This window comes from Gorilla gorilla, chromosome 19 (assembly GCF_029281585.2).
Source record: "Gorilla gorilla gorilla isolate KB3781 chromosome 19, NHGRI_mGorGor1-v2.1_pri, whole genome shotgun sequence".
Classification (NCBI taxonomy): domain Eukaryota; kingdom Metazoa; phylum Chordata; class Mammalia; order Primates; family Hominidae; genus Gorilla; species Gorilla gorilla.
In genome coordinates this window covers 25,279,438-25,300,938 of record NC_073243.2, presented here as the reverse complement: position 1 = coordinate 25,300,938, position 21,501 = coordinate 25,279,438, and the positions used below count along the sequence as shown (strand labels likewise).

The 21,501-nt window shown below is 46.2% G+C and overlaps 1 protein-coding gene across 7 annotated transcripts in view; it reads left to right on the top strand.

The window, feature by feature from the left end:
• The window catches only part of GAS7 (growth arrest specific 7), a 289,087-nt gene that overhangs the window by 173,362 nt on the left and 94,224 nt on the right, over positions 1-21,501 (top strand). For 5 of the 7 annotated variants that reach the window (XM_031003186.3, XM_004058579.5, XM_055367910.2 and 2 more), the window contains exon 2: positions 7,076-7,196. In XM_031003186.3, the coding sequence (XP_030859046.1) occupies positions 7,076-7,196 (121 nt within the window). Of the gene's footprint in view, positions 1-641; positions 820-6,708; positions 6,771-7,075; positions 7,197-21,501 lie in introns of those variants that run through there. The other 2 variants (XM_063700628.1, XM_055367912.2) reach the window with 2 other exon arrangements.

The following is a 21,501-nucleotide window of genomic DNA, read 5'->3' as shown; positions in this document are numbered from 1 at the left end:
ATTTTCTGTGCACTGAAATTTCTGAGTATGGCTAGAAAGGCTGCTGGAGTTGGGGAGCACAGTACTTTCACCTGTGAGACAGGAAATGCGCCCAGTATTCTTAGAGACACGGACTCTGGGGCTGGTGATGTCACTGTTGCATGATTTGTGTCTTAACCCAGAGGTGGAGGAGAGTATCCTTCTCGGGTAGCTGTTCCCAGCTCTGTGTAGGAGTCTGCCCACCTAAACAGGTGTCCACCAGGAAGGCATGACGTGGGAGTGAATTGCCAGTCTCCAGCCCTGCTGGGTCTTGATCTTCCTGGTGGGCTCTGGCAGCCCCATTAGTAATTGGTTGACTCCCTGAGGAGTGCAGAGCTGGCAGTGGGGCCACTCCTGGCTGCTGAGTCCAGGACTACTCCGGGACTCAACCTTCCCAGGCGTGCCCAGCCATGCCCTGGCTGCTTCTGGGTGTCCAGCTGCCTCGGTGGTTGGGGAAGAGAGAACTTGCTGGAGAGTCCTTTGTGGAGGAGCCTTCAAGCAGTGCCAATCACGGCACTGGGCTCATTAGCAAGCATTGCCATAGCAACGGGTCTGCCAGAAAGTGGCTCGTTAGGCTGACAACTTCAGAGCTGTTATATATAGATCTGGGTGTGGGGGGAGTGGGGGTGTGGGGCCCTGTGGATATGCTTTTCTTTAGAGCTCCTATTGCTTCTGGGTTTGGGGTGTGAGAGGATGCAGAGTGGGAGACCTTAAAACCATCTGATCTGGCTGCTAAAGCGAGTGTCTGACGACCACCCATTAACACCAGCGAGTAACGTTTGCTCACGGCTTTAGAAGAAGGTAAGAGTCAGGTGTTCTCAGAAACCTCCGGAGGGGGAGAGAGTCCCGGAGGTGGAGGTGGCATCCGGGTTGAACTTGAGCTTGAAGCATGGTGGGAGCGGTAGGGAGCAGAGTAGCAGGGTCTGTACTGCCTGGAGGCTGCAGAGACAACCTCCACTGTCTGTTAAATAGTTTATTTGAAGGGTGTGGGGCAATGGGACAGAATCTTTTTCTTTAATAAGTCACTGTGCAGCCCAACACTGTCTTTTTACAAATCATGCTTATAAAAATTCTATGATCTAAGTTTTCATTTCAGAAGTGATGTTTTTTCTCAGTTGCTGCCTCTAACGCTGCAACGGAGTGGCTTCAGAGCACAGGACTCACCCAGGATCACTGTTACAAATGCAGCCTCCCAGGCTGCTCTGGAGATTGAGTCAGGCCCCAGAGTGTGCACTTGAACTCACATCCCAGGTGACTGCTGGGGTGGCCCACGGTGACCATACTTTGAGAAACACTGCTGTAGGGGGATTTGTTTTTGATCTCTGTAATCTCTGGGTGACTTTGCTTGCCTGCTTTTTTTTTTTTAAAGGAGGAATCAGTAGCCACCATTAAGGGGAAAATTTTGGGGGTTGCGTTGTTTTTTTAAATAAAGAGACAAGGAAGTCAGCCTACAGCTAGGGAACGTGACGGCCTGGACGCGGGCGGTGATATTTTTGCACATCATATGCTCACTTGGGGACTGGGAGACAAGCAGGAGGATCAGGCTTGAGTTGTCATCCTCCTTGGGAAGGAGCTGGGGTGTCAGGTGGTCTCAGTGAGGAAATGGAGCTGAGTAGGTGTAGCTGGGGAGAGATGTGGCCCAACTTTAAGGTAACTGGATAGAAGTCTCTAGAACAAAGCTATTATTTTAATTAATTAATTAATTAATTTTGTGTAGAGATGGGGTCTTGCTCCATTGCCCAGGCTACCCTTGAACTCCTGGCCTCAAGCAATCCTCCTGCCTCGGCCTTCCAAAACGCTGGGATTACAGGCATGAATCACTGCGTCTCGCCAGCTGATATTTTTAAGCAGTTTGTTTTTACCATTAACCGTGCCACACTGGGCAAGTTATTAAACTCTCTGTGTCTCAGATGCCTTGTTTTACAGCGGGGATAAATGCCATCTATGAGGCAGGCTTGTTGTGACGAGTAGCTGATTGTCTAAAGCACCCAGTCCAGTCTGGCATGCATTATAGGTATTTGGTGACTGGTAAAAAGTCATTATCGATGGGTACAAATGGACCTGGGCTCAGATATTTCTCGAGTCCTTTCTAGAGTAGGGTTCTGAAGTAGTGTAGAAACCTCCTGATATTACGTATGAAATAGCGTGTGTGTGTGTGTATGTGCACCCATTTTAGGGGACAGAAGATCCATAGCCTTCCTCAGATTCTTAGAGGATGCACTTTCCATATATATCATTGAGCAGGTTGCCTACTGAACAAGGAGGCCCAGGTGAGGGTGGATGTACAGGGACTGAATCCTGTCCTTCCATCTGGCCAAGGGATGGTCCCTTCCAGAGGAAGAGGCCGCGTTTTATTATTCCCACAAAGACACCCTGTATTAGGTAAAGAATTTCTGAGTTAGAAAAAACTTCCTTCGTTTTCCCCCACCCCCACTCCTGCTACCTCTGATCTTCTTCCTTCCAGGTGGGGTCTGTCCCCAGCCCCCGGGTCTGTGTCACCTCTGCTTCCAGTACAGTTCCCACGGGAAAGTGCTGACAGAATTGAAGGGAAAAAGCCACAGGACTAAGGAAGAGAAGGGAAGGATTTAACTTGGAAGGAAACTAATTAGAAGAATAAGATTGAGAGAGACCTTAATTATTGGGTGGTTATGCACACTGTATCCTCTGGATGCCTGGGGGCCGGCTGCTCCTGCCCCTCTGTGGCCATGAAGGGTGAGGTAATGCTGGTGCTGTTGGCCCTTAAGTGAGGACTTGAAGGTAGGAAGGTCTAACTTCTGCCTTCGCCACATCTTTAAAAATGTTTTTTTATTTTTTTATTTTTTCTTTATTTTTGAAACAGAGGCTCACTCTGTCACCCAGGCTGGAGTACAATGGCGCGATCTTGGCTCACGGCAACCTCCGCCTCCCAGGTTCAAGTGATTTTCCTACCTCAGCCTCCTGAGTAGCTGGGATTACAGGCACCTGCCACCATGCCCAGCTAATTTTTGTATTTTTAGTAGACGCAGGGTTTCACCAGGTTGGCCAGGCTGGTCTCGAACTCCTGACCTCAGGTAATCCACCCGCCTTGGCCTCCCAAAGTGCTGGGATTACAGGTGTGAGCCACCGTGCCCAGCCAAAAAAATTTTTTTTAATTGTGGTACAATACACATGACAAAATATTTACCATCAGTGATATATTTATGTATTCATGATATTGTGCAACCATTACCACGATCCAGTTCCGGAACAGTGTCATTACCCCAAAGGGAAAACCTGTATCCATTCTCCCCTCCCCAGGCCTCTGGAAAAGATAAATCTGTTTCTGTCTCTATGGCTCTGCCCATTCCGGGCATTTCATATGCATGAAATCATACAATATGTGGTCTTTTGTGTCTGGATCCTTTCACTTAGCATAATGTATTCAAGGTTTATCCATGTTGTAGCATGTATCACGGCTCCATTTTTTTTTTTAATTTCTGAATAATATTCCATTGTATGGCTGTACTACACTATCCATCCATCTGTTGATGGGGGATTTGAGTTGTTTCTACTTTTTGGCCATTACGAATGATATTGCTATGAGCATCCATGTACCGATTTTTGTTTGACTGCTTGTTTCTAGGTGTTTGTGTCTATACCTGGTTGTCTCCATGTCTTTTGACTTAAAGTCAGCCATCAGGAGGAACTCCTTTCTAAGAGAACAGAAAGGTGATGGGACTGTGGCTGCCTCAGGAGATGGAGGCAGAGTGCGGCCCTGCAGGAGGGAGATGTGGAGACCATCTTTGCCACATCAGCCACATTAGGAGATGGGCCTGGTGGCCCCAGTGCCCTCCTCCTCCCCTCTTTCAGCATCTCATGGCCCTTCACGGCTCAGTATCAGGGTGCCTCCCACCTTCTGTAAGGTCCTGAATTTCCTCGTTGCAGGAGACCTCGTGGTCATCAGTGCCTTGCGGAGAAGGGACGGCATCATTATTGCTCTTTCCTGGGTGGGACACTGAGGTTCACAGGTTGGGTCCACTGGCTCTCCAGCTCCTGTAAGGAGTGGTCTCCTCACTGCCCAGCCCTCTCACCAGAATGCACTGGCCAGCTCTCAGGCTGTTAACCTCCCCAGCAGGTGTTTGCCATTCAAGTCGGGTAGTATTGGAAACAGAAACCTCAGAGAAGTGACTGTTGATGCTGACATTTCAGACAGAGGGATGGTGAGGCTAGGGTGGAGGTCGGTATCGCCGTAGACAGACTGTGTGAAGCCCTTCCAGTGGAAAACCCCATTCATTGCGCATCCCTCAGGACAGGCGCTGCCCTAGGTGCTGAGTTGCGTATTGTTACCCTCTCCATTGTCTTCCACAACTGGGCTCATATTATCACCCTTCGTTTCACAGATTCGAGAATAGCCTGGTGAGTCAGTAGCCTTTGGTCACATGGCTGTCAAGCGGTCCAGGCAGGATTGGCACTGAAGGCTGTTCGAGCCTGAGGGCTGTTTTCACTGTGCCTATGGGTTCCTGTCTCTGCACCCCTTTTCTGACCATGTCAATATTTGATCCTTCCTATTTCCTCCCATGTTATTTGGATAAGTACCAATATGGCTTTCCCATGTTTGATTGAAGGAGAAACTAGAATATTTCACTCAAGGAGAGGACACCTGGCATCTTGCCCCTCTGGTTCTAGAATCTCTTTCATCAAACACCCATGCCTGTAGTTGTATTTTTTTGTTCTTTGTTTTGAGACAGGGTCTCACTCTGTCACCCAGGCTGGAGTGCAGTGGTGCGATCACAGCTCACTGCAACAACCTCCTAGGCTCAGGCAATCCTTCCACCTCAGCCTCCTAAGTAGCTGGGACCACAGGCGTATGCCACCACACCCGGCAATTTTAAAAATTATTTGCAGACGGAGTCTTCCTATGTTGCCCAGGCTGGTCTCAAACTCCTGGGCTCAAGCCATTCTTCCACCTCGGCCTCCCAAAGTGCTAGGATTACAAGCGTGAGACATTGCACCTGGCCCTAACCCTCATTTTTAATCCCCTGACCCCCCACCCATGCCGACTTTATTTCTAATCCTATTGGACAGAATGTTCATCTCCTGTGCATGGGATACTTCTCTTTCTCTCAACATGCACGCGCGCACGCAAACGCGCACACACACACACGCATGTTGTTATAATCCTATTTGTCTTGCATATATTTTGGCTATCTTCCAAACCTGGAGAGTTCAAAGCAGTGAGAGGGCCCAGGTAAACCTGCCCAGATGTGGGCTTGTGCTTACTGGACATGCTGATGAGACAGCAACCTGGGACCCTGGTGGGATGCCACACCGTGTTGATCCTGGCTGCTGTCCACCTCACTGTCTCCTGCTTTCTTAGAAGACAGTCTTCCATACGGAATCAAACGGGCGCTGCAGGTTAGCAGGTGTAGGAGACGGAGCGTCCAGGGCATAGGGGAAAGCTTTTAATTAAGTTGTGAAAATGCATTGTGAAACTTACACCGCAGCTACGCAGAGGGCAGAAGGGAGGCTGTCTTTACTCAAAGTCCCCGAGCAGCTCAGATTTACTTGTTCCCTCCAATGACATGCAGGGCACTACGGGAAGCCACGGCACGTGGTTTTGCAACCTTCACAAACCGTGAGAGTAGCCTGGGAGCTGTGTGTCTCTGCTGCTCTCTTTCATTCTGTTATCTTGTTTTCCTAAGCGGGGGTCACCAGGGACCACCACTATGGGCACAGCTGGGGGATACTGAGGACATTTGGGAGCCGATTACCTTTACTGTTTGTGAACAGCCCCTGGCTTTGCTGAGAAATTCATGGCTACTCTCTTCGTATGGCTAGAATTCTGATTTTAATCAATTTACTTCAAAAGGCACAGCAATCTTACAGGCTAATTTGGACTCTCTGTCCTAATTTTAAAATGTTCTTTAGCTAACAACTTTTATTTCTGTGTTTATGGGAGAAAATTTAGGGGGAACAGATATGTAGAAAGGAGAGTATAATAATTGCCTGTAATCCCAGCACCCAGGGATCATGGCTGTTTTTTGTTTGTTTGTTTGTTTTTATATTTTTGTTTGTTTTTTTTGAGATGGACTCTCACTCTGTCACCCAGGCTGGAGTGCAGTGGTGCGATCTCTGCTCATTGCAACCTCTGCCTCCTAGGTTCAAGCAATTCTCTTGCCTCAGCCTCCCGAGTAGCTAGGACTACAGGCGCATACCACCACGCCTAGCTAATTTTTTGTATTTTTAGTAGAGGTGGGGTTTCACCATGTTGCCCAGGCTGGTCGCGAACTCCTGAGCTTAGGCAATCCGCCCGCCTCGGCCTCCCAAAGTGCTGGGATTACAGACGTGAGCCACTGCGCCCGGCCATGGTTGTTTTTTTTTTTAGCATCTGTCTACTAGATATCTAGTTTCTTTGTATGTCATATACATTTCTCTCTGATTTGTTTTTTAACGAAAAGTAACTCTATACATGGTTAAAAGAATTAAACTGCACATAAATGCATACAATGGGAAGTCAGCATCTGCTCTGTCTCCGAGTCCTAGTTCTTTTTGCCAGAGTGATCTGGACCCTTGGCGAGAGAAGCTCCATCCAGCTCTTCACGGATTCTCAGCATTATTATAGAATGTTTTGCATCTGGCTGTGGGATGACTTGCATTAATTACTTCTGCTAGGTTTGCACAGCAAGCCTGGGGCCTTGTCTGCTGCTGTGCTTCGTGGTCTGGGAATTTCAGGCTTCAGATTTCACAATGGGAGGTGGTGGAGTGACAGGGCCCCCTTGCAAGCTCAGCACCCCGTGAGTGATTTTCTAGGGGGCCGCGGAGAAAGTCTAGCTCCATTAGCTGAATGGCATTTTCCTCTCTGCTCCCAGAGGAGCTGTCCTCTGTGCAGGGGCTCTGAATGCTCAGGTGCTTCTCACCGCTCATGCTCACGCAACCCCTGAGGTCACGTGTGTGCTGCCTCTGACCTCAGGGGTTTGTGGGCCGCAGACTTCCCAATGTCACGCTACTGTAGGGTGAATTCATCAGCCTTTGCCTTCCTGGTTTAAAAACTCTTGCAAAAATGCCAAATGGGTGTGACCTTTTCTTTCTTCTCCAACAGAAGCCTGGAATGGTCCCCCCTCCGCCGGGAGAAGAAAGCCAGACGGTCATCCTTCCACCTGGCTGGCAGAGCTACCTGTCGCCTCAGGGCCGGCGGTACTATGTCAACACGACCACCAATGGTGAGTCCTGCTCGGGGGAGAATCCTGCACCAACCCCCTGGCATTCTGGCTCTCTAGAGGGGCACGTTTTTTCTCCTTTCTTCACCTCTCTGGGGGTTTTTTCTTCTTAAGTCTATGCTCAGGGGCTGCAGTAAAGTCTTACTCCTCCCACTGTGCTGGGTGGTAGGGGTGCAAGTCTGGGTCTGTAGTTCTGGGAGTATCTTGGAAGGAAGGCTGCCCTTTATGGTTTGAGCCTTCCTTGGACCCTGACGTCCACCCTGCGTATCTGTGTTAAACCCAACCTGTTTGTCTGGGGCTGGGTTTTCTGAAGGGTATCTCAAAAGGTTCTATGGTCAACAGCTGGCTTGAATAAAATGAACGAGGCAAAGTCACTGCATGATGTCTTGGAATTTTGAAGGTTTTAATGATCTTGAAGCTTCAATACAGGGGTTGCAAATGCGAGGTTTCCCTAATTTCACTACAACGTCATCTTTTTCCTTAAGTATCTCACTGGCTGGCATTTCTCCAGATGTTTTTTGGGAAATGCCAGGGGTGCTTATGGGTTATTTATCCCATCAAATAGTACAGGTTCCGTGTGCATCTGAGTTGAATGGGACCACACCTCAATGCCCCCAATAATTAGGGACCTCCCAGGCCTTCAAATGGCCCCAGGATCCCCAAAAGTTTGCTGTGGATGGTTTATAAAAGGGGGTGCACCGCGTGGCAGGTTCTGTAACAAGGTGAGCAAAGGGCACTGTTGCAGGCTGTGGTCTTGGGCAGGGCAGGACAGGGTAAACCAGCTAAACAGAGCTGTGTCTTGACCTCCGTGACTCCCCAGAGAAATTGCCATGAGAGAACTGAGAGGATTTAAACCAAGGAAAGTTAGATTTAGTGGGAATCACAGACATGCGTTCCAAGGCAAAAGATGAAAATCGTACCCAAGTCCACTGCTGGCTCAGCCTTGGCCTGTCACTCCTCTGTGCCTGCCTGACTACATGACCACCCCTTCCCACCTGGGGGTATCGTTACTACAGCTGATGTTTATAAGCCTGCACAAGGAGGGGGTCTTAGTGACAGGGGAGCCAGCTACTGTTTAGCAGAGACACAAAGAAGGCAGCTGGTTTATTCGTATCCCCTGGCAACCTGACCTTCCACAGGCTCAAGAGGGGTGGTCTAGCGGAAGAGGTAATGAAGTTTCTAGGAAAAGGGAAGTAGGACTATTTCTGACTGTTCTAATCTTACACTTCCTCAAAACAAACACATGAACAGCTTTGCACTGTTACCGGAGACTTGAAATTTCAGAGAAGAGTGTGTCTATGTATGCAACACCCATCTGCCAAACACAGAATTTGGACCGTAGGATCATGAGATCATCAATTATTTGGGACAACATTGGATCCAAATTATTGGAAGGTCAGGTTGCTAGGGGATATGAATAATTTGGATCCGTTATTGTCCCAAATAAGCTACTCTATTGCAAAGGGGCATGGGGGGAAATGGCTTTCTGAATTTCAGCATCTTTATCTTTTTTTACGTTAGAGACTAGTTTGTTTTCAGGGTAAAAAATTCAGTAAGTACAAAATGATTTCAAATAAAAAATAATCCCCGGTCTGACCTTTTAAACATATGTACACTTATTCTTTTAAAATAAATTGGAAAATATTGTCTATGTTGTCCTTTAAGTTACTTTGACAGTGTATGTGGACATCTTTCTATACTTTGTACATTTCAGTCTAACCCATTCTTTTAAACAGCTGTGTAGTAATCCATTACATGGGTATGCTATTAATTTCACCTGCACTCTATTAATTTGAGTCACATTTTATATCAATAGACAGTGTCTGGCAGCTTTTTTCTGGGACTCAGACTTTAGCAGATGCCACTGGTGACAGCTTTCTTATGGGTCCTGAGATATAGCGATCCCACAGAGGCTCCAGGCCAGGGGTCAGTGAACTTTTTCTGTAAAGGGCCAAGTAGTCAGTATGTAGGCTTTGAGGGTCACGTGGTCTCCGTCCCAGCCACTCAGCTTTACTGTTTCAGCATGAAAGCAGCCCTGGATGATAGGTAAACAAATGAGTGTAGCTGTGTTCCAATAAGACTTTATCTATGGATCCGAAAATGGGAATTTCAGATGACTTGTGTGTGTTATGAAATATCATCGTTCTGGCCAGGCATGGTGGCTCATGCCTGTAATCCCAGCACTTTGGGAGGCCGAGGCAGGTGGATCACTTGAGGTCAGGAGTTCCAGACAAGCCTGGCCAACATGGTGAAACCCCATCTCTACTAAAAATATCAAAATTATCCGGGTGTGGTGGTGGGCGCCTGTAGTCCCAGCTACCCGGGAGGCTGAGGCAGGAGAATCGCTTGAACCCGTGAGGTGGAAGTTGCAGTGAGCCGAGATCACGCCATTGCACTCCAGCCTGGTGACAGAGCAAGACTCCGTCCGTCTCAAGGGAAAAAAAAAAAAAAAAAAGTGAAAGATGATTTTCGTTGGCAAGTTCACTGGGCCATATGATAGTTGGTTTGACCAGTTGGTCCCTTGGGCCATAGCTGCTGGTCCCTGCTTCAGGCTGTCTGTTGGCTCCACAAGGACTTGTCCTATTTGCACTTCCTCTCTTTATTTATTTATTTATTTTTTTAGACAGGGTCTCACTCTTGCCCAGGCTAGAGTACAGTGGCACAATCATGGCTCACTGCAGCCTCAACCTCCTGGGCTCAAGCACTCCTCCCATCTCAGCCCCCTGAGTAGCTGGGATTGCAGGCATGTGTCATCACGCCCGGCTGATTTCTTTTTTTTTTTATATTTTTTATTTATTTGAGACAGGGTCTCACTCTGTTGCCCAGGCTAGAGTGCAGTGGCACAATCATGGCTCCCTGCAGCGTTAACTTCCTGGGCTTAAGTGACCCTCCCACCTCAGCCTCCTGAGTAGCTGGGATTACAGGCATGTGCCACCACACCTGGCTTTTTGTATTATTATTATTATTATCTTTTGTAGAGATGTTTTGCCATGTTGCCCAGGCTGGTCTTGAATTCTTGGCCTCAAGTAATCTACTGGCCTTGACCTTCCACAGTGTTGGGATTACACTATGCCTAAAAACAGTTTTTTTTGTTTTTTGTTTTTTTGGTAGAGACAGGGTTTCAGTATGTTGCCTAGGCTGATCCCGAACTTCTGGCTTCTGTTTCTGCTTCCCAAAGTGCTGAGATTATAGGCATGAGCCACCGTGCTCGGCTCTCTCCTCTTTTATGCTAAAAATAATTCCAGCACCTACCTTGGTCTTACATTCTAGATATATGCCAGTTTTATTCATTGCTTGTTTAACTCTTTTTTTTTTTTTTTTGAGATGGAGTCTCGCTCTTTCACCCAGGCTGGACTGCAGTGGTGCGATCTCAGCTCACTGCAAGCTCCACCTCCCGGGTTCATGCCATTCTCCTGCCTCAGCCTCCCAAGTATCTGGGACTACAGGTGCCTGCCACCACACCCGGCTAATTTTTTGTATTTTTAGTAGAGACGGGGTTTCACTGTGTTAGCCAGGGTGGTCTCAATCTCCTGGCCTTGTGATCCGCCTGCCTCGGCCTCCCAAAGTACTGGGATTACAGGCGTGAGCCACCGTGCCCGACCTTAACTTATTGTTTATCTGTTTGATTGAATCATTCATTCAACACATAGTTTGAGCCTCAAATATGTACCAGGCAGAGTGAGTCTTGGGATACTGGGGACTTAATAAGAACAAAGTCTCTGCCCTGCAAGTGTTTATCTTCTTATAGTGGGAACAGATTTTAAGTGAAAACCTATTTGATCAATCAGGAAAGGGTTGTGAAGCAGGAGTCCAGGGTGTTTTAAGAGCATGTCACAGAGAGACCCTGGGGAATCAGGGGAGGCTTCCTGGAGAAGGAAGCTGCAGGATGGGAAGGGTAAGGAAGGGCTAGGGGATGGGGAGTGTTTTACTGATGGCAAAGAGTCAGCTGTGTTTGTAGGGATCATGCAGCCCATGAACATCATATTAATAATTTTGCTCGACAGTCTAAGGGAGAAGGAAAGCAGCTATCTTTCTGATTCTCCTCTGGAATCGTTTCTTAGACTTGTTTTGTTTGGCTGTAGGGATGTTTTAAATATATTTTAATCTGCCTGCCTTTCTGCAGGAAGGCATCTATGAGAATAGCCACTCATGTTTATCTTACCTCCTGACTCCTGGAGGTACCTGAGCTTGTGCCTCCTCACTGCTGGGCCAGCTGCATCTATCTGCCTTTCTGCCTGGCCCCTTGCTTAAGCATCTTTGCTCTGTCCCTCTCCAGGTGGCATTTCATCCAAATGCTAGCCCAGTGCCCAGAAAGTGCAGTCCCGGTTCTAAGCAGGCCATTCTTCTCTTCCTCTTTGTCTGTCTACCTTTCTTCCAGACACTTCTAGTCTTTCTCCCTTAATCCCTAATCTCTTCTTTTCCAGAGGGTGCCTGGGGATAATAGGTGTTCTGTCCCCATTTTTACACCTATAACCAGTTGAAAGTCTAATTTACATTTGTATTACCTTGCCTTGGCGAATCTGTTTCTTTTCTTTTTTTTTTGAGACAGAGTCTCGCTCTGTCGCCAGACTGGAGCGCAGTGGTGCGATCTTGGCTCACTGAAACCTCCGCCTCCCCGGTTCAAGCAATTCTCTTGCCTCAGCCTCCTGAGTAGCTGGGATTACAGACATGCGCCACCACACCCAGCTATGTTTTTGTATTTTTAGTAGAGACAGGGTTTCACCATGTTGGTCAGGATGGTCTTGATTTCCTGACCTCATGATCCACCCCTCCTCGGCCTCCCAAAGTGCTGGGATTACAGGCGTGAGCCACCGCACCTGGCTGGCTAATCTGCTTATTTTCACATCCATTTAGGATTTTATGGATGAGGTTGTCACTGTGCTAGCCATTGAGCCGGGCTCTGGGGATCCAAAATCAAACTAGATGCTGTCTGTGATCTCAGAACCTGCAGTTCTAATAGGGCCAGAGACACATATAAACCTATAAGTGTTACAGGTATTCGTGCGGAAATCTGGGGGCTCGAGGAAGGGAGTAGTCAGCTTGATCTGGGTATTAACCAAGTCTTTGCAGGGGGAGGGGGCGGCCTTGACTCAGGCATTCCAAGCCAAGGTTACAGCATGAGTAAAGACCAGGCAGGAGAGAAAAACAGTGGATGTGTTTGGCATTGGTTAAGGAACAAAGAGGTGAGAGAGAGTCAGGGGCCTTGGGACATTTTGAGGAGTCAGGTCTTTATCCTGTAGGCAGCGGGAATCCATGGGAAATTTCCAGGCGGTGGCGTGACATGATCAGAATATTGTGGCAAGGCTGCTTGTGCGGCAGAGCGAAGGCTTTAAGGCCAGTAAGCGTGGAGGCCGACAGACTAAATGAGAGGAGAAATAATGAGGTCAAACACCAATTCTACAGCAGTGGCTGGAGAGGAGGAGGTAGAATCTGTCAGACAGGATGTGGCTGTGGCAGGTCAGGGATTGGAAGTGCCTGGATTCCTCCGGGTTTTCTGCCTTGTGTGATGGGACCATACAGTGAGTATAGGGTATTCAAGGGAGGAACAGGTTAGGAAGAAAGAAAAATGAGTCCATGCTGAGTGTGTGGTTCCCTGGGGTGCATTCAGGGAGAGATGGCTGGCATTTGGATGGCTACGGTGTGACTTAGAGGACTTCTGAGCTAGAGATGGGAACTTGGTGAGCCATGTGGGTACATGGCCTGGCCACTGTTGCGCGGTGACCAACCTGCCCAGCCACAGAGGGTGGTCCAGGATTTGCGTTTCATCAGCAGAGAGGTGAAGTGACGAGGATGTAGAAGATCACCCGGGGCCTTGCAGCACAGGTGTAAGGCAGCAGCCAAGGAGACCTTGAGGGAATTGTCAGAGATACGAGGAATCCAGGAGAAGGTAATGTCATCAAAGGCAAGGGAGAATAGATAGGGAGGGATAGTCAGGGACAGACTGAAATATAGATCAGGTTTATGATAAGAGTGTTGTTTTAAATCACTGGGGAAAGCATGGATTATTTAGTAAACAGCATTGGGCCAGATGGCTAACAGGAAGTTTCAGTGGTTAATGCAGTAATGCCGTTGCTTTCATATAAACTTGCCAATGCCATCAGAGCATGCTCCGTGGACTTTGGGAAGTCCCCATCTTTCTTGTGGCTCTCTGGAAATTTCATCATGCAGAGTGGCCTTCAGTTCAGCCCCAGGAACTCCCAGGGTTTTGGTATCAGGAAATTGCTTGTCTTGTGCTGTCCAGGGAAGCTCTCCATTCCCACCAAAAGTTGACTGTGTTGCTAACGGTTTGGGATAGTGAGCTATTATCAATAGCCTACCCCATCCAGGGACCTCAGCTAGCGTTAAGGAGACTGTCTTAGTCTGTGCAGGCTGCACTAACAAAATACCATAGACTGGATGACTTATAAACAATGGAAATTTATTTATCACAGTTCAGGAGGATGGGAAGTCCAGGATGAAGGTGCTGGCAGATTTGGTGTCGGGTGTGGGCCTGCTTTCTGGTTCATAAGAACAGCTGCATTCTCACGTCGTGGAAAGGACAAACAAGATCCTCTGGGTTTCTCTTTTTTTTTTTTTTTGAGACAGAGTCTTGCTCTGTCACCCAGGCTGGAGTGCAGTGGCACGATCTCGGCTCACTGCAACCTCCATCTCCTGGATTCAAGCGATTCTCCTGCCTCAGCCTCCCAAGTAGCTGGAACTATAAGTGCCCGCCACCACGGCCGGCTAATTTTTTGTATTTTTTAGTAGAGACGGGGTTTCACAGTGTTAGCCAGGATGGTCTCGATCTCCTGATCTCATGATTCACCTGCCTCGGCCTCCCAAGGTGCTGGGATTACAGGCGTGAGCCACCGCGCCCTGCCTGGATTTCTCTTTTAATGGCGCTAACCCCATGATGGTGGAGCCTGCATGACTTAGTCACCTCCTAAAAGTGCCGCTGCTTCATACTATCACATGGGGAATTAGGTTTCAACACGTGAATTTGGAGGGGACACAAACATTCAGACCATGACAGGGACCTCTTATTTATACAACAAATAATTATATTTCAAGAGATATAGCACAACATTTTTTGCTCCATTTATAATTGAAAGATCGGCTGGGTGTGGTGGCTCTCACCTGTAATCCAGCACTTTGGGAAGCCGAGGTGGGCTTGAGCCCAGGAGCTCAAGACCAGCGTGGGGACCATGGTGAAACCCCGTCTCTATTAAAAATACAAAAATTAGCCGGGTGTGGTGGCGCACACCTGTAGTCCCAGCTACTTGGGAGGCTGAGGTGGAAGGATCACTTGAGCCCAGGAGGCAGAGGTTGCAATGAACCGAAATCGCACCATTGCTCTCCAGCCTGGGTGACAGAGCAAGCCACTGTCTCAAATAAATAAATAAAATAAAAATATAACTGGAAGGCCAGGCATGCATGCTTCCTCACTTAATGTTAATATAGTCATAGGTATTCAGGCCCTCTTTTTGGAGAGATGCTGACCTTTTAGATATTTTAGGATACATTTTACCATTTGGAAATTAGGGATATTTGAAGCCAGTATAGATAGATGGCCAAGATTAGTTTAGTTTAATGTATTAGTCAAGATTTTACTTCTTATTTATTAATCTTTTTATACTCTAAATCCAGTAGTTTTATCTGTGCCATTCTTTTTTTTTAAACAAAGAGTACCATTTGAGATGGTATCTTTTTTTTTTTTTTTGAGATGGAGTTTCACTCTTGTTGCCCAAGCTGGAGTGCAATGGTGCAATCTCGGCCCACACAACCTCCACCTCCCAGGTTCAAGCGATTCTCCTGCCTCAGCCTCCCTAGTAGCTGGGACCACAGGCATGTGCCACCACGCCTGGCTAATTTTGTATTTTTAGTAGAGAGGGGTTTCTCCATGTTGGTCAGGCTGGTCTCGAACTTCCGACCTCAGGTGATCCACCCGCGTTGGCCTCCCAAAGTGCTGGGATTACAGGCATGAGCCACCGCACCCGGCCTTGAGATGGTATCTTAACGCTTTCTCCCCCACTATAAAGCAGAGCCTGATGCAAGGATTGAGTGTTAACACCTTATTTAGGAGGTATCAGTACAAAGTGGTGAGGGTAGGTATGCAAGGGAAGGAAAGCCAAAGAACAATGCCAAGTGATGCTGGCTGGTGTTTGACAGTGAAATGCAGAGTCCCAGCCAGTCACTTAGTGGATATGTTCATTTCTGGAAGGGCTGCAAGGAGGAGCCGTGCCCTGGAGTAGTCCTCAGGAAAGCAGAGATGTTTTATCTGCTCACCTCTGTCTTGTCTCCTATTTCACACTGGCCAAGCCTCTCCCCTTGCACAGCTATTTCCCTACACATTTGGGTCGTACCATCTGACTCCTACCAAGCTCTAAGAAAGCCAGATTCCACCATGCAGAGTGATGCTTTATCCAAGCCCAAGGCAGTGGTCAGCAGAGCATGAGTGAGGTACCAAGCAAAACAGAAGGTGGCTGTTGATGGAACTTTGAAGAGTCCAGTGCCTGTGTCCCTAGGCAGAGACTCTCCTAGAACTGAGTGCTGTGGTGAACATCTGTCTCCACCCTCAGACCTTGATAACCTGATCTTTCATAAAAGTGGGTTGCAGAGGCCAGTGATTTTGCTTCATAATCATCCTAGGAGGAAGCTTCTAAATCCTCTAACTCAGGGGTTGGCAAACTGTGGCCTATGGGCCAAATTCAACTCACAGCTGTTTTTGTAAATGAAGCTTTCTTTATTGGAACACAGCCATGCCCTTTTGTTTACATATTGTCTATGGCTGGTTTTGCACGGAGATTGTAGAGCTGAGTACAAGCTGTCTCCAACTTAAAATGGTTGGACTTAATGATCTGACTTGGTGTAAAAGTGATACTCATTCAGTAGAAACTGTACTTTAGTTCAGTATTCAGTAAATTAGAAGAGATGTATAACACTTCACTACAAAATAGGCTTTATGATAGATGATTTTGCCCAACTGTAGGCTAACGGAAGTGTTCTGGGCACGTCTAAGGTAGGTGAGGCGAAGCTATAGTATTCAGTAGTTTAGGTGTAATACATGCATTTCTGACATACAATATTTGCAAGTTACAATGGGTTTCTCAGTATATAGCCCTGTCATAAGTTGAGGAGTATCTGTAGTTGCAGCAGAGACCACGTGGCTCACAAAGTGAAAATATTTACTCTCTGACCCTTAACAGAAAAAGTTTGACAATACCTGGTTTAAGAAATACAATCAGGCTGGGCGCGGTGGCTCATGCCTGTAAACCCAGCACTTTGGGAGGCTGAGGCGGGCGGATCACCAGGTCAGGAGATCAAGACCATCCTGGCTAACACGGTGAAACCCTGTCTCTACTAAAACAATACAAAAATTTAGCCCGGCGTGGTGGCGGGTGCCTGTAAGTCCCAGCTACTTGGGAGGCTGAGGCAGGAGAATGGCGTGAACCCAGGAGGCGGAGCTTGCAGTGAGCCAAGATCGCGCCACTGCACTCCAGCCTGGGCAACAGAGGAAGACTCCCAAAAAAAAAAAAAAGAAAAAAAAATAGAACCTGTTTGTTTTACATATATAGAAATGAAGTCCCTACATGGTAAAGGGACTTGATCCAAGTTATCTGATCATTTATAAGCCAAGCTGTGACCAGACTGCCCAGTCTTCTAATCTTTTCTTTTTTGCCTCAGTATTTGGAGGAATGGGCGTGGGTGGCAGTGACTTAAGTTGGAATGAGAATAACTGAGTTTGTGGATTAGTAGATAAAGAAAAATAATCTGAAATAACAATTTTTTAAGGGGAACCTATGCATCTTTTTAAAGCATGAACCCAAGTCCAGGAGAGTTGAAAATTGTTTTTAAGCTTTTTTATTTTATTTTATTTTTTGAGTTGACTTCCTGGGCTCAAGTAATCCTTCCACCTTAGCCTTCCAAGTAGCTGGGACCACGGGCACATGTCACCACACCAGGCTACTGGAAAAAAAAAAGTGTTTTATTTTTTGTTTGTTTTTTTTTTTTTTTTTGAAAAGGGGTCTTGCTGTATTGCCCAGGCTGGTCTTGAACTCCGGGCTCAAGCAATCCTCCTAGCTTGGCCTCCCAAAATGTTGGGATTACAGGCATGAGTACCACACTCAGGCTTTTAAGCTCTTTTGATGAAGAATCTAGATCTATAAATGTATTATGTTTGTGAGTGAAGCTTGGAGGACTAAACCAGGATGTGAGCTTTTGGATTCCTTTACCAAATAGTAATTTTCTTGATTTCTTGCTTTAATTTTTCTTTAAATGAGTGGATTCCCATTTAACTTTATTATGCCAGGAACTAATGTGAGTTTCTGGATAAGTTTTCCAGTAGAACACTTTTAACTTTTCTTTGTTACAAATAATTGGATCCTTTTCTAACTCCCCAAATAGAATGAACGGCCCTGATAATTCCGTGTTAGTAAAAGTTACTCTGAGAAGGTTCTGTACCCAAAAACATCCATCTATTTTCTTCTGTCCATCTGTGTTGAGCAAATGTGAGACTAAAAAGATGTGCATGTGGCACATTTGGTTGATTAAATTAGGGTTGTGTGCGTGTGCGTGTGCGTGTGTGTGTGTGTGTGTGAGAGAGAGAGAGAGAGAGAGAGCGCCAGCCTAATTTATATAAAGCCTAATTTTGGCTTTATTATTTTTCTTTAATGGATTCTTAGTGGAAGGCTGTTAGAGCTTAAAGCTTCCTATTAATCCGCTTCTGTGTGGGTTTTGTTTTCTCTTCCAGGATATCTGTTCTAATGTGTAATGTTTAGGTAATACTTACGTGCATAACACACCCCTCATTTTTCACCAGTGTTTAAGGCCAATAATCTCCCATTTGTGGCAAATGCCAAGTGGCTTAAAATCAGTCACACTGCTAGTATGAAGTTGAAGACCCACACAAGTAAAAAGACAAAAGAGACAGATTTTGTTGTTTGCTCTATTCTAGGAAGTTGAGTTACTTTGCAAGACTGTTTACTGGTAAACAGTGTGAGAACGTTCCTCACTGTCTGTTAGCTGGAGTCAGTTATTAGCAGCATGTGGTTCAGATATGGAAGTGGAACAAAAATAAATGTGTAGAATAGGATCCAGAAATCTTCTAGAATATTCAGTGACCCAGAATATTCCACTCCTAGCTGTATACCCAAGAAAATTAGAAACACATGTCCGCACAAAAAGCTGTGCATGCATGCTCAGTTCAGAGGAGCATTATTTATTATGGCCAGCAGCAACCAAAATGCCCATCAACTGATGAATGGATAAACAAAATGTGGTTTTATCCATACAATGGAATATTATTCAGCCATAAAAAGGAATGAAGGTACTGGCTGATACATGCTACAACGTGGATGAACCTTGAAAACATCACAGTAAGTCAAAGAAGCTAGACACAAAAAGCCGTGTGCCATATGATTCTGTTTATATGAAACGCCTAGAATAGAGAAATCCACAGAAAACCACCCTGGTGGTTGCGGGGGGCTGGAATTAATGGCGAGTGACTGCTGATGGGTACAGGAAACCTTTTTGAGACAATAAAAATGTTTTAAAATTAGGTAGTGGTGCAGGTTATACAACTCTGCAACTACACCAAAAACCATTATATTATATGCTTTTAGAGGGAGAATATAATGATATGTGAATTATATTGCAATAAAAGTGTCATTAAAAACAGGCATGTGTGGGCATGGTGGGCGTTTATGACTTTCTTGGCATCCTTTAGAAACTGTTCTTTTTTTTTTTTTTTTTTTTTTGAGACAGAGTCTTGCTGTGTCTCCCAGGCTGGAGTGCAGTGGTGCGATCTCAGCTCACTGCAACCTCTGCCTCCCGGGTTCTAAGGGATTTCTCCTGCCTCAGCCTCCCGAGTAGCTGGGATTACAGGTGCCCGCCACCACGCCCGGCTAATTTTGTATTTTTAGTAGAGATGGGATTTCACCATGTTGGCCAGACTGGTCTCAAACTCCTGACCTCAGGTGATCCACCAGCCTCACCCTCTCAAAGTGCTGGGAATACAGGCATGAGCCACCGTGCCCAGCCTAGAAACCATTCTTTAGACGTCTTGGTTAGGGAGTCTTTCTGCCTGATTGCCAAACTTTGGTGGCTGTCAGAAATACCTCAGAAACTGAATTTGTTTAAAAAACAAAACAATACGCAGATTCTATCACTGACCTTCAGAATCTATTTGGAAAGAGAAAAAATGTCAACTTTATATTTTTCAAAGTTTTCTAACAGTCACCACCTATTTTTACTTGCAAGGACACTTTGTAATAATAAAATGGTGGAGGCATAGTCAAATATGATAAAGTTGAAGAACAAATTTAAATCCAATTTCCTCTTATAGAAATTTAATGAGAAAACACAACTTCTTTAAATAGGTAAACATGTATCGTAGCCCCAAGGTTAAAGGTTATATAATCATAAACAATTGTAGAATCTCATGGTGGAGCTATTGAAGACAACTCAATTTTATGGTGACAAGACTTAGAATGAGTATAAAACTGCCAAGAAAGGCCCTTCACCTGGCCAGTGTTTATATTCTTAAGTGTCATCAGCGTGGCTGACTTGTGTATATTTTCCAGCCTTTATTCCTGTCTGTATAAGAGGATGTAATGTCAGGTCTTATAATTTAAAAGCTTTAGGGTCAATAGCTCAAAAATTGTTTGGATCTCAGCATTTTTGCTATTAAAAAAAATACGCATGCACTCTGCTTTCAACTTTGTTTCTAGCTGAGGCTAAGTCAAAGAATTTGGGGCGGCCGGGCACGGTGGCTCACGCCTGTAATCCCAGCACTTTGGGAGGCCGAGGCAGGTGGATCACGAGGTCAGGAGATCGAGACCATCCCGGCTAACACGGTGAAACCCCGTCTCTACTAAAAATACAAAAAATTAGCCGGGCATGGTGGCAGTCGCCTGTAGTCCCAGCTACTCGGGAGGCTGAGGCAGGAGAATGGCATGGACCCGGGAGGTGGAGCTTGCAGTGAGCTGAGATCGCACCACTGCACTCCAGCCTGGGCGACAGAGTGAGACTCTGTCTCAAAAAAAAAAAAAAAGAATCTGGGGCTTGTACTGTTTTCATTTGTACATTCTGCTTAGCACCCTGGCATCCGGACAAGATGAACAGCATCCCTGCCTTCAAGGAACCTAGAGTCTCATGTGCAGCAGTTCAGGGCTTGGAGGTTTGGAGGAGTTGTAAAGTTTCTTCTTTCATTTTTCTCTTCTATGGAGATCTTTAGACTGGGGCATCCTAATTTGCCTCTACTTTGGTTAGGATGAGTGTGCTGGCCTGTAGTCACTTGTCTCTTTACCATTCATTACATGGCAGAGCCCAGTGGCTTAGTGGAGTCCAGGCACTAATCCCATAGCAGGATCTCTACCAGTCATTAGATCAACCAATACTCGTTAATTACAGGCCAAAGGAAGTACAGGTCCACTGTGCATTGTGTACCTATCAGGAATGACTTTTGCTTGATTTGAACTCTTTTTGAAAAGTGCTGGTCTGTGATTACTGGACTCCTAGGGAAATGGCATTATAATGTTTTGGGGATGGCAGGGAGGTGGCAGGCAGGCAAGGTCAGGACCTCTGGAATCCAGGAGAGCTGTCCTGCAAAGACACAGGGAGGGTAGATGTCACTTGCTGGATTGTCATTAGACTAGAGACTGTCAACAGAAGCTTCCATTCTGTGAACACAGTGCTTAAAAATGTTGTTAGTTTTCAACATTGAAAAATTGGGAGTTTTTTTCATAAACATCTGGATATCTATCTTCTTTCAGAAAATCGTGAGGTGTGGCCCCACCAGCCCCACCTTCCTGCATGAACACAGCTGGTTGGGGCTGAGAAGGTTACCACTGCCTGCCATTTTTTTTTAAATACTTAATTGGGCTTCATGCATGTGTTTTCCGTGTTTAGTTTTGTGGGTGTCTGAGTTTGGGCCCGATGAAAAGAGGGTGCCTGGTGATTTTACATCAAGTATTGCGGGTGAGGGTGGCATCAGACACAAAGTCAGGAAGATATATATATATATATGTGTGTGTGTGTGTGTGTATATGTGTGTATATATGTGTATATACATGTATGCATGTATATACATATACATACATGTATGTGTGCACATACATACACACATGTATGCGTACACATACATGCATGTATGTGTGCACATGCATACACATGCATGTATGTGTGCACATGCATACACATGCATGTATGTGTGCACATACATACACATGCATGCGTGCACATACATACACATGCATGCATGCGTGCACACACACACATGTGTGTGTGTATATATATGTATATATATAGAGAGAGAGAGCGAGAGAGAGAG